Source organism: Rhinatrema bivittatum, chromosome 5 (assembly GCF_901001135.1).
Source record: "Rhinatrema bivittatum chromosome 5, aRhiBiv1.1, whole genome shotgun sequence".
Classification (NCBI taxonomy): Eukaryota; Metazoa; Chordata; class Amphibia; order Gymnophiona; family Rhinatrematidae; genus Rhinatrema; species Rhinatrema bivittatum.
The window spans coordinates 231,392,371-231,409,457 of record NC_042619.1 but is presented as its reverse complement, the minus strand read 5'-3'; the positions used below and the strand labels follow the sequence as shown (position 1 = coordinate 231,409,457).

At 48.6% G+C, this 17,087-nt stretch overlaps 1 protein-coding gene across 1 annotated transcript in view; it reads right to left on the bottom strand.

Moving 5' to 3' along the window:
• F5 (coagulation factor V) overlaps positions 1-17,087 on the bottom strand; it is a 145,242-nt gene that overhangs the window by 44,917 nt on the left and 83,238 nt on the right. Inside the window, exons 20-21 of the mRNA XM_029603432.1 lie at positions 7,511-7,605; positions 2,010-2,165 (exon numbers count right to left, since the gene is read on the bottom strand). Coding sequence (XP_029459292.1) covers positions 2,010-2,165; positions 7,511-7,605 — 251 coding nt within the window. The remainder of the gene's footprint in view (positions 1-2,009; positions 2,166-7,510; positions 7,606-17,087) is intronic.

The following is a 17,087-nucleotide window of genomic DNA, read 5'->3' as shown; positions in this document are numbered from 1 at the left end:
CGACAGCCGAGTATAGTAGCTGCCTTCACTAAGACACCATCGAGAAACCCTGGAGGCGAAGTCGCTGGAGCTGGTAAGGAACAATTGCCAGGCTCCCTGACTCTAGAAACAACCTTGAGCCGGGGGCTCCAACAACACCCGATCCTCCTGCGGGTGGAGAGGAGTTTATGTTTGAAGATCTACTCACTCCTGGTTTGCAGAGAAGAGCAGAGGAAATATCTGTTTCTTCAGAGAATTCGGTGGCACCGGATTCCAGCAACCAAGGAGAGGAAATAGCACAATGCACAGACCATCGAGAAGAAGGCGCAACGGGGGTAGGAAATGAGAATGGAACATTTCTGGTAACTTGCTCTACCCCTACCTTAGCAGCTTCCCTGGGAGAAATCAGGAACATATTGATATCAATGCAAAAATCTATCAAATCACTGACTGTGATGGTACAAGAGGCAATTTTGAAATCTCAAAAAATGGAGGAGAAGAATGAAAATTTGGAAAAACGCTTCACCCAGATGGAGGGTAAAGTGGAAAACATGGAAAAGATTCAATTAAATTTAATTACATCAGAGAAAATGCAAGAGAGCAAAATGAAGACATTTGAAAATCAGATGAAACGGGCAAATTTGAGAATATTAAATTTTCCTAAAACTAGGATGATGTCATCGAAAGATCTTTTCACAAGTTACTTGTTAAATATTTTAAAATATTCTCAAGATAATTTACCAGTATTATCGAGGATCTATTACTTGCCTCAACATATTTCAAATGATAATAAGAGCAATCAGCAAGCAAGCCAGCAAGATTTAAATTCAGATTTAAACTTGACTGAGTTCTTGGAGAAATCCTTTGAATCTGATATAAACACTAGAGCGACACTCCTGATTCAATTCTCATGTGTAACCGATAGAGACAAAGTGTTAAGATCATATTTTAGATTTCAAAAACTGAAATTCTACGGCCACCCAATGCAGAATTTTCCTGATATTGCTAAAAGTTCTCAGTTGAAAAGAAAAAAATTTCTTGCAATGAGGGAAGAAGCTGTAGAGCATGGAGCAAAGTATTTGTTGCGTTTTCCCTGTAGATGTATATTAACCTTTAGGGATTCTAAATACGTTTTTAATGAATCGGAGCAATTGCGTTTATATTTAGATTCACATTCTCAATCCTAAGAAACTCCGTACAGTAGTTGGATATAAATGATAGTTGTCACTCACAGCACGGTTAGTTTGGTGTAAACTTTGTACAAACAATTCTTAGTAGTATTGCTCTAGTTACCTGCTGGTTTCCCCTAGATTTCTTAGGGATTCATTCAATATGAGCGCAGATCAATTTATAGTATATTTCTTGTATATCTTGAATGATGATACATAATGAATGATAATTTCTTGATCTGTAGCACACATATTGTAATTTGTTTTCTTGTAATATTGTTAAAAATTCAATAAAATGTAAATTAAAAAAAAAAATAAAGAAAATAAAGAAAACTTAAAAACGGACAAAAACTCTAAGGGGATAAAGAATAAGAAAAAACTTGCAGGAGAAATATTCCATGTGAAAAGAATGCCTACAGGGCAGCAGAAAAGAAGTGAGGTAATTTACATCAGTGCTGTTTGACCGACCGACTCCGTGGCATAAAAAAGAACTGAAGATGTCCCCACACAAAAGTTATTCTGTGAGCACGGGCCTCTGAGGCTCAGCAACTGCGAGGAACTTAACACTTCTCTGAAATGCGCCAGGCCAAAAATGCTAGCAAAATAAAAAATCTTAACTTTTTAAATACAAAAGTTATATTATCCTTTTAGGCCACACAGTGCTACAATTAATGCTAGCCCACCACGGTGAGTATGTTGACCTGAACTGCTTTTGAATTGGCTAAGTTAAAGGGTAACTTTGATGGAACCTGTTCCTGCCTTCTGATTGGTTGTGACTCTCAACCTATGCTATAAATACAAATCTATAGTTATGTGCACAGTATGTACACACAACCTTCGCTGTAATTCTTGCATACTGACCTTCTGTACATTAGTACTATTTCCTTTAAAGGCTATCCATTTTCTTTTGTCTAAACTATAAGTCACAACAAAGTCCGTGACATAAAGTTGGCTGAAGACCTGCCTTGCTCCCTGGGTTTGGATACCAGTGATTACTACCGGCCTTTGCAAATCCACCTGGAAGAGAAGAACAATACCTTTGTTTACCAAACTGGGCTGTGCATGAAGCAGCTTGACACGTTGGCTTAAAATACTATGAAAAACCTTTCATGGGACTTTATTCACCAAGAAGTTGTCTTGAATTTAATTTAATTTTTTTTTTCATGTATTTTTCTAGTTCACAGAGACTACCTGAGTAGAGGTGCTGACACTGCAAACATATAAAAAGAGAACCTACAGAGGATGGCCTGCTTCTGTCATAAAAGGTTCTTGCAAAAAGTAACAGAATTTCTCACAGGACAAGCAAGATGGTAGTCCTCACATATGGGTGACATCATCAGGATGGAGCCCAATCACGGAAAACTTCTATCAAAGTTTCCAGAACTTTGACTGGCCCCTATTGGGCATGCCCAGCATGGCACTAACCCTGCAGCCAGCAGGGGTCCCCCCTCAGTCTTCTTTTTTCCATGCAGCAGTCGCCTCGCGGTAAAGGAGCTCTGAAGAGATTCCTGACAGGAATTTTCCTCACGGAATTATTTAAAGTTAAATTGCCCCACAGGGGTCCCTGCTCTAACTTTTCTCTGACCGCGGTACTCCGGTAAGTTTTTACCCGTTTTCCGTCGATTACCGTCGAGTTTGGCCCTTGCGGTCTACTGGCCATCGACTGTACCGCGGCTTAATTTTCTTCAATGGCCATGGCGTCGGGGTTCCGTCGGTGCCCGGACTATACTCACACCATGTCTATCACAGACCCCCATGGAGTCTGTGTAATGTGTTTAGGCCGTGAGCATGATGTCCTGACTTGCACCAAATGTGCCCTTATGACACCAAAAGGTCGCAAGGCCAGAATGGAGAAGATGGAACTCCTCTTCCATGCTCAAACCCCGACTCCGTCCATCGCATCGACGTCATCGGAACCAGCACCGTCGATTTCGCGCCAGCATCGTCCACCGACCGGTGACCGACCGCCATCGACGTCTTCACGGCCATCGACACCCTCTACTCCCCCCTCAGGATCGAGGGGATCGCAGAGAGAAACATCGCCATCGACATTGCAAGACTCGGACCATCGAGGGAGCGAAATCATCGCCCTCGCCACTGTCCAAGCCGCCGAAGAAGCCCCGTCCAGGAAAGGCACCGACCATTCCTGCGACCGGATCACCGAGGCAACCCTCACCCGATCGGGGTTTGGGAGTCGCGATTCCGCCTGTAAAGGTGGTCCCTCCGGCTATGCCTTTGCCTCCCTCTTCTGTTCCGGAGCCGGGGCTGCTTGCTCCAGGTCTCCGAGAAGAACTGGACCGGCTGGTTCAGGAGGCCATCAACAAGGCGATGCAACGTCTCCAGGTTCCTCCCGCACCAACACCGGCACCGATTGTGGAACCTGTCATCGACCCGATTCCAGCAGCGCTAGCACCTATCCAGAATGGAGGCGCTGATGGCTGCCCTTCCGCTGTTGGATCCCGGGTCTCCGATGCCTCTGATGCCCTCCCCGATGACGGCTTCATCGGGAGGAGAAACACCGTTCTGCATCCCTCCATCGGGTGTTTTGCCTCAGTCATCGATGCCGATACGTCCCTCGCCACCAATTCATCCGTCGGTGCCGATACGTCCGCCGGCACCATCGAGTCATCCATCGATGCCTGCACCGGTGCCTTCGATGCCATCATCGGTGCCTCCGGCGATTCCTCCGATTTTTTCGAAGCCTAGACCGGGACCCTCAGGTATCCAACTCCCTTCACTTCCTAAAGGGCAGTCTGCTGATCCTTATGACACTTGGGGGGTCATGATACTTCAACAGGCACCAATGACTTACCTTCACCACCTTCTTCCACGGAAAGTAGAAAGCGTTCTCCTCCAGAGGACCTCTCATTCATAAATTTTGTGAAGAAAATGTCTGAGTTGGTTCCTTTTCAACTGCAGACGGAACAAGATGATAGGCACCAGATGATGGAGTTACTCCAATTCCTGGATGCCTCCAAGGTGATCACCTCTATTCCCATTCATCAGGTCCTTCTTGATCTCCTCAAAAAGAACTGGGAAAATCCTGGATCAATTGCTCCAGTACACAGAAAGGCTGACACTACTTATTTAGTTCAGTCAACCCCAGGCTTTCAAAAATCCCAGCTTGACCACCACTCAGTTGTGGTAGAGTCTTGAAAAAGAGGGCAAAAAGGTCAAAACTCCACTCATCCACCCCGCCTCTTAAGGCAGTGATTCTCAACCGGTGTGTCGCGACACACTAGTGTGTCGCCAAAAACACGCAAGTGTGTCGCCACACTTCCCGGTCCCCCGCTGACCCAGCTGCTCCCCGGTCCTCCTCCGCCCGGGCTTCAAATGCTGTCAGCCCGGGCAGAATGCGGCAAGACAGCTGGAGTCAGCGGCATCGGCATGGTCTCTTCTTCCCTCCCGCCCGCCCACCCCCCGCGGCCCGGAAGAGGAAGAGGTGAGCATCGGGTGCGTGCGCGGGAAGAAGAGACCATGCTAGTGTGGTCAGAATCGGACCGAAGAACAGAAGAGAGGCGCGGTCTGAAGAATGCGCAGCGTGGCTCGGAGGAAAATGAAGAAGAGCGTCAACCTCCGCGGCCGATGGGACTCCTCCTCCGCGAGGGCTGAAAATGAAGGAGGTTAGGTTTGGGAGGAGGCTGCTGCTGCCGCTAGTTCCTGGGGGGGGGGGGAGGGAGAGAGTGTGATTGAGCAAGCATGTGTGTTGAGATCCTCTGTGTGTGAGATAGCATGTATGTGTGTGATTGAGAGCCTGTATATGTGAAAGAGAGTATGTCTGTGATTGAGAGCCTGCCTTTGAGAGAGAGAGAGCATGAATGTAAGTTTACAATTGGGAACCTATATGTGTAAGTTTGTGATTGAAAACCTGTTTGTGTGAAAGAGTATATGTGTATGATTGAGATCCTTTGTGTGTGAGAGAGATCATGCGTATGTATGATTAAGAGCCTGTGTGTATAAGTAAGAGATAGAGCATGTGTGTCTGTGTGTGATTGAGAGCTGGTTTAGGTGAGGGAGCATGTGAGGATGTGATTGAGAGCCTGTGTGTAAATGAGAGAGAGAGAGAGATCTTTTCAGGATCGCCTATCAAATCAAGTCATCCTGATTCAGATGGACAACCAGGTGGCCATATGGTACATCAACAAACAGAAGGAAGGAGCACAGGCTCCTTCCTTCTGTGTCAGGAAGCTGCACAGATATGGACAGAAGCCCTCTCCCATTCGATGTACCTCAGGGCCACCTACCTGCCGGGAGTGGACAATGTGTTGGCAGACATGCTGAGTCACGTCTTCCAACCGCACGAGTGGTCTCTCAACCCCTCGGTAGCAATCTCCATCTTCCAACAATGGGGATATCCTCAGATAGACGTCCCCTCAGAACCACAAAGTGGACAATTACTGCTCCCTTATTCGCAGCAAACAATCTCAGCCTAGAGATGCATTCTCCCTCTCTTGGGCAACCGGTCTGCTTTATGCATTCCCTCCACTTCCTCTTCTCTTGAAGACTCTTGTGAAGCTATGTCAGGACAAGGGAACCATGATCCTGATAGCACCTCACTGGCCACGCCAAGTGTGGTTTCCAATACTGCAGGATCTCTCCATCCGCAGGCACATTCCCTTGGGAAAGGACCCGTTTCTGATCACTCAAAACAACGGGTGCCTACGTCATCCCAACCTTCAAGCCTTGTCCCTGACGGCATGGATGTTGAAAGGTTAATCCTTCAACCTCTTAACCTTTCAGACCCAGTTTCCCGTGTCTTGATTGCTTCACGCAAGCCTTCCACGAGAAAATCTTACTCTTATAAATGGAAAAGGTTCACATCATGGTGCGCTTCTCAGTCCCTTGATTCCTTTTCCTGTCCAATCCCAAAGTTTTTGGACTATCTCTGGCATCTGTCAGAGTCAGGTCTAAAGACCTCTTCCATCAGAATGCATGTCAGTGCGGTAGCCGCCTTCCATAAAGGTGTCGGGGATGTCCCTATATCAGTACAACCCCTCGTAACACACATTTTGAAGGGCTTGCTCCACATCAAGCCACCTTTACGTCCTCCGGCCCCTTTTTGGGACCTTAACCTGGTTCTTGGTCGGCTCATGAAACCATCATTCAAGCCTCTTCATTCCTGTGACCTAAAATATCTCACATGGAAAGTGATTTTCCTTTTGGCTATCACTTCAGCTCGCAGGGTTAGTGAGTTCCAGGCCCTAGTTACCTATACGCCTTACACTAAACTCCTGCAGGACAGGGCGGTACTCTGCACTCACCCTAAGTTTTTACCTAAGGTAATTTCGGAGTTTCACATTAATCAATCCATCATACTACCTACCTTCTTTCTCAGGCCCCATTCCAATCCAGGGGAACAGGCTCTGCATTCCCTTGACTGTAAACGGGCTCTAGCTTTTTATCTAGACCGTACAGTTGCCCACAGAAAGAGCACTCAGTTATTCGTCTCTTTCCACCCCAACAAATTAAGGCAACCTGTGGGTAAGCAGACTCTCTCCTCCTGGTTGGCGGACTGCATATCTTTTTGCTATCAGCAAGCAGGCATTCCTTTTCAAGACCATGTAAAAGCACACTCTGTGAGGGCCATGGCGACTTCAGTAGCACACCTACGATCGGTGCCGCTTCCTGACATTTGCAGGGCTGCCACCTGGAGTTCTCTCCACACCTTCGCAGCCCACTAATGCTTGGACAAAGCCGGAAGACAAGATTCCATCTTCGGCCAGTCTGTCCTGCGTAACCTGTTTCCAACGTGACGTACCAACACCCTTCCGCCTGCCCAGTGGGGTTCAGGATGCCCTCTACCAAATTCCACCCCAGTTGTTGTGCCTGTTGCACGCTGTTGGGTACATTTGGTGCATGTTCAGACATCCTCAGCTTGGTACTCACCCATATGTGAGGACTACCATCCTGCTTGTCCTGTGAGAAAGCAAATGTTGCTTACCTGTAACAGGTGTTCTCACAGGACAGCAGTATGTTAGTCCTCACGAAATCCACCTGCTGCCCTGCGGTGTTGGGTTCATAACATTTTGTTATTTTATTTTTCGGCACTGCCTGTAGCTTTCAAATAAGACTGAGAGGGGACCCCTGCTGGCTGCAGGGTTAGTGCCATGCTGGGCATGCCCAGTAGGGACCAGTCAAAGTTCTGGAAACTTTGACAGAAGTTTTCCATGATTGGGCTCCATCCTGATGATGTCACCCATATGTGAGGACTAACATCCTGCTGTCCTGTGAGAACACCTGTTACAGGTAAGCAACATTTGCTTTCTCACTCTTAAAGATCATTTCTTTACTCATTGGCCAATTGCATTGTAAGCTTCCAGCATACTGTACTGCATCAAAAGAGAAAAACACTGCAGATATACCTGGATCCAGGGTAATTCAGTTTTGTTCATCTCGGTACTCCAAGCATTGTATGCTCCCGCATTATTTAGTCTTGCCATATAAGGCTTCCAAGAATCTAACCAAAGATATAAGTAAGAAATAAGGGAAAAATAATTTGTTTTGTTTTTTAAATATTTGTATCTTTACTGATCCAACATCAAGCGTACAAAGGTAACAGAAAACAGTAAGCAATAAGTCTGCATCATTACACAGAAAATTAATACATAGTACTCCATCCAAAAGAAAGGAACACTGGATCAACAAGAAAAACATCGTTACCATTTTTTAAAGAGTATATTCTATCCCCCCTTTATCGTCCCCCTCCCTTCCCCTTCCCACTGAAAAGATGCAGTAAAGTGAGTAGCTCAAACCTCATTCCCATCTGAATGTAAAAGACAAGCAAACTTTTTGAACCATTGAATAAAAGAATCCTATACACTCTAAAATTAATTCTTTCATTATGTAAGGCAGTCAATTTTCCCATATAATATATTGTCTTAAAATGATTAATCAAGCATTCCTCCAGTGAGCAGCCAGTTCACATTTTGGAGCTAACAAAATGTGTAGGATTCGCTTAATTTTCTGATACGGTAGATCATCTGGGAGAACTGATAAATGAAAAATTTGAGTCTTTAGTTAGGGTCACATTTAGCCCCTCTTGAATAAACCGTATCACCTTTGTCCTAAAGGGCTGAAATCAATGTGCAGTCCCACCAAATGTGATAAAAAGTTCTGACTTGGCAACGCCAACATTCATCATCATCGAATGGTTAAATCTTATGCATTCTGTCAGGTGTGAGGTACCATCTAAGTAAGATTTTAAAGCTATTTTCTACTATAGCAGATAAACTAGAGCTTTTGGATACCATAAAAAAACATTTATCCCACAGTTTTTCACCCAACGGGAATGGAGAAATTACTTACCTGATAATTTTGTTTTCCTTAGTGTAGACAGATAAACTCAGGATCAATGGGTTTATGCTCCCCTGCCAGCAGATGGAGACGGAGTCAGGTTTCAAAGCTGACGTCACCTTATATACACCCCTGCAGTGACCTCAGCCCTTCAGTATTCTCTTCAAAAGCCACTGTGGACATACTATTGAAAAAAAACTTGATTAAAAATGGATAACCATAACTGTACTCAACCAAAAAGAAACACTGAACCCCAGTAAGATTACAGATGCCTTGATCTAGGGACTGGATGAGAGTTTACCCATAATCTCTTGGAATTGATATCCATTCCATGGGCGAATCCTTTGCACCGTGGGCGGGATGCTGAGTCCATCTGTCTACATTAAGGAAAATGAAATTATCAGGTAAGTCATTTCTCCTTTTCCTAGCGTGTAGCCAGGACCAATGGAATGTAGAAAAACTACTCCCGATTGCGGCGGGAGGCTGCCCATGGTCCGGTTAAAACTGCCCTTGCTAAGGCTGCATCCTCCCCTGCCTGAATGTCCAGGCAATAGAACCTGAAGAAGCTGTGCAAGGAGGACCATGTCGCCACTCGGCAGATGTCAACGGGAGACAGCAGTCTAGCTTCCGCCCACGAGACTGCTTGAGCCCTAGTGGAATGAGCTTTAACCTGAAGGGGTAATGGCTTTCCTGCCGCCACATAGGCTATGGTAGCCTGCAAAGCTGGTTCACCCTGCTTCCTTCTACTGTGAAGGACAAACAGGCGGTCCATTTTTTAGACTGGTTCAGAAACGAGATACCGCACCAAAAGCTTACTGACATTCAAATGGCGGAGGAGGCAGTATTCTTCCAAATCCTTGTGCTTATCTAGGGATGGCAAAAAAATGGACTGATTCAAATGAAACTGTGAGACTACTCTGAGCAAGAAGGATGGAATGATACGAAGCTGTAATGCTCCTGGAGTCATCCGGAGGAATGGGTCCTGACATGAAAATGCCTGTAGTTCAGAGATGTGACGTGCTGAGCATTCAGCCACCAGGAACACCGTTTTCAGGGTTAATTAAAGCAAGGGAAGACTGTGCAGTGGCCGAAAAAGGGCCCTGCCAAAAACTCTAGTACTAGATTAAGATTCCACAAGGGAACTGGCCACCATAGGGGTGGCTGGAGGTGCTTCACCCCTTTCAGAAAACGGGCCTATGTCCGGATGAGCTGATAGAAGGGTTCCGTTCACCTTGCCCCTGAAACAGGAGAGAGCCGCTACCTGGTCCTTCAAGGAATTAAGGGTCAAACCTTTATTCAAACTGTCCTGCAAAAATTCCAGAATTAGTGGGATGTTGACCATCCGAGGGGAAACACCACGTTCCTCGCACCAGGCCTCAAATAATCTCCACACCCGCACAAACACTAGGGACGTAGAAAACTTCCACGTGCAGAATAAGGTGGCAATTATTGCCACTGAATATCCTCACTTCATCAGGCGAGCCCTCTCAATGGCTAGACCGTAAGACAGAATCGAGTTGGATCCTCGTGAAGGACTAGTCGGGGCCTTCACGAGGAGCCGAGCCCTACTGTAGCAGGTCCCTGTGTGGTGGGAGGCACAGGGGGTCTCCACCAGGAGTCTCCAAATGTCCTGGGCCAATCTGGAGCTACTAGTAGGACTAATCCCCTGTGGTACTCGATTCTGCGAATGACCCTGCCCAGGGAGGGTCATGGAGGGAAGGCGTACAGCAACTCCACTTCCGGCTAGGTCTGAATGAGAGCGTCGATCCTTAGGGTCAACTGATCTCTTTTGTGACTGAAGAATCAGGGAACCTTCGCATAGTGAGATGCGGCCAGAAGCTCAATGGACAGGAGACCCCAGTGATCTACTACCAGCTGAAAGGTTTTGGTCAACAACGCCCACTCTCCTGGATCCAGGTTCTCCCTGCTTAGAAAGTCTGCTCTGACATTGTCTTTTCCTGTGATGTGGGAGGCTGAGATCATCTGTAGATGTATTTTTGCCCATTCCATAAGGAGATATATCTCCTGTGACACTTGCTGGCTTTTGGTTCCACCTTGGCGTTGTTGCCTTGTCCAATATTAAGCGGACCGCTTGACCCTGGATTATGTGGCTGAATTGTAGACATGCCAATCTGACTGCCTGGGGCTTTCAGGCGCTTTATGTTCCATAAGGCCTCTTCCTCGGTCCAACGCCCCTGAGCCGTCAGTTCCTGACAGTAAGCTCCCCAGCCCCGGAGGCTCGCATCTGTCATAAGCACCAGCCAGTTCAGAGGGTACAGGGGTCTGGGAAACCAGAGCTGGCAATTTGTCTCTATGGAAAAAAAAAACAGAGGGAATTTCCCTGTATTCCAAGGAATATGGATCCTCCTCCGTGTCATCTGGGTTCCTGCCAGGGGTACCCTTGGTGAGGCGAGGAATGCCTCGAGGTCTTCTGATAGGAGTGGAAGACAGAGGGTTTACCGGTTGAGGTTCCATCCGGACAGGGGCCAGTGAGGTAGCAGACTGTGCCTGTTTGAAGGCTTGAAGGCCCTGGAAAAAATTCCATCCAAGAAAAGGCAGCCGGGGCCATCCCTAGCCCAGGAAGAACTGGGGTAGGTGCCGCTGAATTTTCCTCTCCCACAGATGACTTAGTCCTGGGAGTACTCAGATCCGGGGTACTTCCAGTTAAGGCTGTGGCTAACCCATCATCTGAATGGGAGGATCCGGGCTTAGCAAAGACCGAGGAAACCAACTCTCCTTGGGCTTCCTCCCAGTGTTGACACAGGTTGGAATTCAGGTCAGGCTGAGAAGTCTTAATACGACAAGCAGCACAGAGAGCAAGGCGCTTAGGTTTCTTGGTCGCTGGCGCCATTGACAGCAGTAACTGTGCAGTCCAATCGGCTTGCGCTTAAAAATTATATGCACACAAATTTAGAGCACCTAGATGGAGCGCAGTGAGGCGCATGCTCGGTCCGTGTGCTCAGCTATTCCTGTATGCACTTACGACGTTGTGCACGTAGGTATGCACTGATGTTACGCACACAACTCATGCGCTTTCAGAGTTGTGCACGTAAGTACGTGCTGACGTTACATATACAGCCGACACATTGCGATTACTGATGTCCTATAGGGATGTGAATCGTATTTCTGACGATTGAAAATTGTCAGAAATTGGGGGCTCCCCGAAACCGATAGGAAAACCCCACAAAATTGTTCATGGGGTTCTCTTATCGTTTTGGGGGAGGGCGGGAAAAATGGCACACATAAACAAGCCCTAAACCCACCCGACCCTTTAAAACTGCTCCCTTAGGTTCCCCCACCCTCCCGACCCCCCCCAAAAACGTTTCAAAATTACCTGGTGGTCCAGTGGGGGTCCCGGGAGCGATCTCCCGCTCTCGGGCCGTCGGCTGCCACTAATAAAAATGGCGCTGATGGCCCTTTGCCCTTACCATGTGACAGGGTATCCGTGCCATTGGCCGGCCCCTGTCACATGGTAGGAGTAATGGATGGCCAGCGCCATCTTTAAAAAGCTAAGGTTTCCTCTGGTTTCCGTGCTTGGCGCGCCGTACCAACATCGTTCCCACTCCCATGGGAGGTAAGGGGAATTGGGCCTCCGAGCGCAATTCCCATCTGCTAGCAGTGGAGCATAACCCATTGGTCCTGAGTCCATCTGGCTACACGCTAGGAAAGCATGCATTTTATGAAAACCCAATTATGGGTGTATTGATCTTAAACTGAAACACGTTGACCTTAAAAAAGTAAAAACACCTATAAATAAAACAAAAAAAACAAAACCGAAATAGAGTGTACTTTAAACAGGCAAACACTAAATAAAAAGTGAAAAATAAATAAAAACTAAAGCCTTAATCCATACAGCAACGTGAGAATGAGTGATTATAATGACTAATAAAGACATCACGGAGGCAATGATGTGCAATACCCTCCAGACCAAGAATGTAACAAGTGCAATCTTGAAAAAATAGTCTATTATTATGAAAAATCAAAACGGAAGTGCCGGGCTCCTTGAAAGGGGCGGGTAAGGGAGTGGGGTAGAGGCCGAATGGGACAGTGGTCATTAGTCCCTGCCCTGGGGAAGCATGCGCTGGCAGCCGGCCAGCGTGCAGAACTTACTTCTGCTCGGAGGAGCAGGTAAGTTCTTAAACAAAAAAAATTATGATAGTTAGTGGTGAAATTACTTACCTGATAATTTCGTTTTCCTTAGTGTAGACAGATGGACTCAGGACCAATGGGTATAGTGTAGTCCTGTTAGCAGTTGGAGACGGATCAGATTTCAATCTGACGTGAGCCCCTAGTACATATACCCCTGCAGGAAGTGCAGCTCTTCAGTATTCTCAAAAAGCATTGTGGATATATGTGTGACTGACTGATTGAGTAACTTAATAACTTGATTAACTTGAATAACTTCATAACTTGGTTAAACGTTATAACTTGATTAACTTGAACTGGTTGATTGACTATAGCTGGAGACCGCCAGTGTACTCAACCGGAAAGCGCCGACACCCGGTAGGGTGGATGCCCTAGGTAAGTGAAAACGTGGCTTACCCTTGAATCATTTGAAAGACCATGCGTAACGGCAGCCGTGGATGGGATGCTGAGTCCATCTGTCTACACTAAGGAAAACGAAATTATCAGGTAAGTAATTTCTCCATTTCCTAGCATGTAGCAGATGGACTCAGGACCAATGGGATGTATAAAAGCTACTCCCGAACCGGGTGGGAGGCAGCCTGTGACCCACTTAGTACTGTCCTTTCAAATGCCGTGTCCTCCCGAGCCTGAACATCCAGACAGTAGAATCTGGAGAAGGTATGGATGGAGGACCATGTCACCGCCTTGCAGATCTCGGTGGGTGACAACATTTTAGTCTCTGCCCAGGATAATGCCTGGGCTCTGGCAGAGTGGGCCTTGACTTGTAGAGGCAGTGGCTTGCCTGCTTCTAAGTAGGCCGCCTTGATAACTTCCTTGATCCAGTGGGCTATGGATGCCCGCGAGGCCGCTTCCCCTTGTCTCCTTCCGCTGTGAAGGACGAAAAGGTGTCCGTTTTTCGTACGGGTTCCGACATTTCCAGGTATCTGGATAAGAGTCTGCCGATGTTGAGGTGGCGTAGACTATGGGCTTCTTCCGAATTCTTCAAGTCATCTGCCGATGGTAGCGAGATGGTCTGGTTAAAATGGAAGTGTGAGACCACTTTAGGGAGGAACGAGGGAACCGTGCGTAGTTGGATGGATCTCGGGTGAGCCTGAGGAACGGCTCACGGTAGGACAGTGCTTGTAGCTCCGAGATGCGGCTGACTGAACAAACTGCCAGCAAGAACACCATCTTTAAGGTTAACAGGCGGAGGGACAGGCCTCGGAGGGGTTTGAAGGTGGTTCCTGCTAGGAAATCCAAATCGAGATTGAGATTCCACAGAGGTACCGGCCACTTTAGTGGTGGGCGAATGTGTTTGACTCCTTTCAGGAAGCGTGACACGTCCGGGTGAGAAGCTATGCTGTCGTCCTTGCTCTTGGAGCCATAGCATGACAATGCAGCCACCTGTACCTTGATGGAGTTGAGGGACAGTCCCTTCTGTAGTCCGTTCTGTAAGAATTCCAGGATCACGGGAACTTTAGATGTGCGTGGTATGATGTTGTGGTCTTCGCACCAGGCTTCAAATACTCTCCAAATCCTTATGTACATTAACGATGTGGAGAACTTGAATGCTTGGAGGAGAGTGTCGATTACAGCCCCCGAGTATCCGCTCTTTCTCAGGCGGGCCCTCTCAATGGCCAGACCATAAGAGAGAATTAAGCTGGGTCCTCGTGGAGGATCGACCTTGTTGTAGCAAGTCCCTGTGTGGAGGCAGTGGCAGGGGGTTCCCTGCCAGCACTCTTCTCATTTCTGCGTACCACGGTCTTCTTGGCCAATCTGGAGCCACCAGAAGAACTAGTCCCCTGTGTAGCTGTATCTTGTGAATGATTGCGCCCAATAGGGGCCACTGCGGGAAGGCTTATAGCAGGGTCCCCGGTGGCCAGGTCTGTACCAGGGCATCGATCCCTTGGGCCTGCGGTTCCCGCCTGCGATGGAACTATCTGGGTACTTGGGCGTTGGATCTGTTTGCCAGAAGGTCCATGTCCGGTGTCCCCCATCGTTCCACTATCATTTGTAAGGCTGCGGGCGACAGCCTCCATTCTCCTGGGTCTAAACTTTCCCTACTGAGGTAGTCCGCCGCGATGTTGTCTTTCCCAGCGATGTGGACGGCGGAGATCTCCTGGAGATTTGCTTCTGCCCATGCCATCCGGGGGTCTATTTCTAGGGACAACTGTTGGCTTCTGGTTCCCCCCTGTCGGTTGATGTAGGCCACTGTTGTGGCGTTGTCCGACATTACTCTGACTCCTTTGTCCCGAAGTCTGTGAGCGAACCGCAGACAGGCTAATCTGACTGCCCATGCTTCTAGGCGATTGATGTTCCATCCCGCCTCTTCTGCGTTCCACTGCCCTTGGGCGGTTAACTCCTCGCAGTGTGCTCCCCATCCTCGTAGACTGGCATCTGTGGTGAGAAGGGTCCAGGTTGGGGAGGATAAATCTTGATCCCCGACTCATGTGGCTGGCCTGCAGCCATCACCGTAGCTGGGTCCGGACTCTGCCCGGGAGTGATAGATGTACAGTGTAGTTCTGGGACCGTGGGTTCCACCGTGATAGAAGTGAGCGCTGTAGGGGCCTCATGTGGGCTCACGCCCATGGCACAACTTCCAGTGTGGATGCCATCAGCCCGAGGACTTGCAGGTAATCCCATGCTGTGGAACGAGGATCGTTCAGCAAGGTTTGCAACCGGTTCCACAGTTTTGATCTCCTTGTGGGGGTCAGGCTGACCTTGTCTTCCTTGGAGTCGAATCGGACTCCTAGGTATTCCAACGACTGTGAGGGCTGTAGGGAACTTTTGTTGCGTTGACCACCCATTCTAGGCTCTCCAGTAGAGCTATGACTCTGCTGGTTGCTTGGTAGCTTTCCTCTGGCGATTTTGCCCTGATCAGCCAATTGTTTAGGTAAGGATGTATGAGGACTCCTTCCTTCCTCAGTGTTGCCGCCACCACCACGATTACCTAGGTGAACGTCTGGGGTGCTGTGGCTAATCTGAAGGCTAGTGCCCGGAACTGGTAGTGGCGGTCCAGGACTTTGAAGCGTAGATTTGCGCTGTGTAGGTAGGCCTCCAAAAGATCCAGAGATGTGAGGAACTCTCCTGGTTGTATCGCCCTTATTACAGATCGTAAGGTTTCCATGAGGAAGCGGGGAATCCTCAGGTGGCGGTTGACCGACTTGAGGTCCAGGATAGGTCTAATGTTCCCTCTTTCTTGGGGTCGATAAAATAAATGGAATAATGACCAGTATTTATTTCCTGTAGAGGCACTGGGGTTATGGCCTCGAGGGCCAGTAGTCTGGACAGTGTAGCTTCCACTGCCGCCCTCTTGAAGAGGTCATGGCAGGGAGACTCCACGAACTTGTCCGGAGGGGATCGTAGAAAATCCAGGTGGTACCCCTCCTGAATGATAGCTAGGACCCACTTGTCCAAAGTTATCTCGACCCATCTGCGGTAGAATAGGGCTAGTCTGCCCCCTATGGCTCTTCCCTTGGACGGGTCGGCTGAATCTCATTGTGGGGTGTGGCTGGGGCCTGTACCCGAGATGGTTCCCCTCTTGTTGAGCTTGTTCCAAAAGGACTGGTTCCTGCCCGTAGGGCGGGGCGCTTGGTAGTTGCTTCTGTAAGGATTGAAGTGCTGTGAACTTCTGCCCCTGGAGGGCCTGGGGAAGGGTCGCTGATTTCTCTTCGTCTTATCCTCCAGGAGGCGCGGCAAAGGGGACTCGCCCCATTTGTCGGCCAGTTTCTCCAGTTCACTGCCGAACAGGAGGGATCCTTTGAAGGACATTCTTGTGAGGCGTGTTTTGGAAGATGCATCGGCCAACCAGCTTCAGAGCCAGAGTTGCCTCCTGGCCGCCAGCGCAGATGAGACACCTCTGGCTGCTGTGCGCACTAGGTCGGAAGAAGCGTCCGCAAGGAATGATACTTCTGGTTCCATGACTTCTCCCGGGGTGTTGTTCCTGGTCTGGGATAAGCAGGTACATGTCACCACGGTACAGCAGGCCGCAATTTGTAGAGACATAGCGGCTACGTCAAATGACTGTTTAAGGATGGACTCCAGACTGCGGTCATGTGCATCCTTGAGTGCTGCCCCTCCCTCCACTGGGATGGTGGTGCGCTTAGAGACCGCGCAGACCATGGCATCAACTCTTGGGCATGCAAGAAGATCTTTGGTTGCCGGGTCCAGGGGGTACATGGCTGCCAAAGCTCGTCCCCCTTTGAATGTGGATTCCGGAGCATTCCATTCCAGGTCAATTAGCCCTTGTGCCGCTTGTAACAGAGGGAAATGGCGGGAAGTCTGACGAAGGCCCTCCAGCAGGGGGTTCGGTTTAGGTTCCCCCGAAGTACCTGGGCCCGGGATGGCGAGCTCCGTCAGGCATTGGGTTACCAGGTCCGGGAGCTCGTCCCTTGTGAAGAAGCGTCTCATGGTTCGGTGAGGCTCTGTTCCCGGGGGGAGCTCCCCCTCTTCTAGGGGCTCGGCTTCCTCTTCAGAGATGTCCGAGTCCCCATAGGTGGGGCTTCTGGGTAGTGGAGGTCT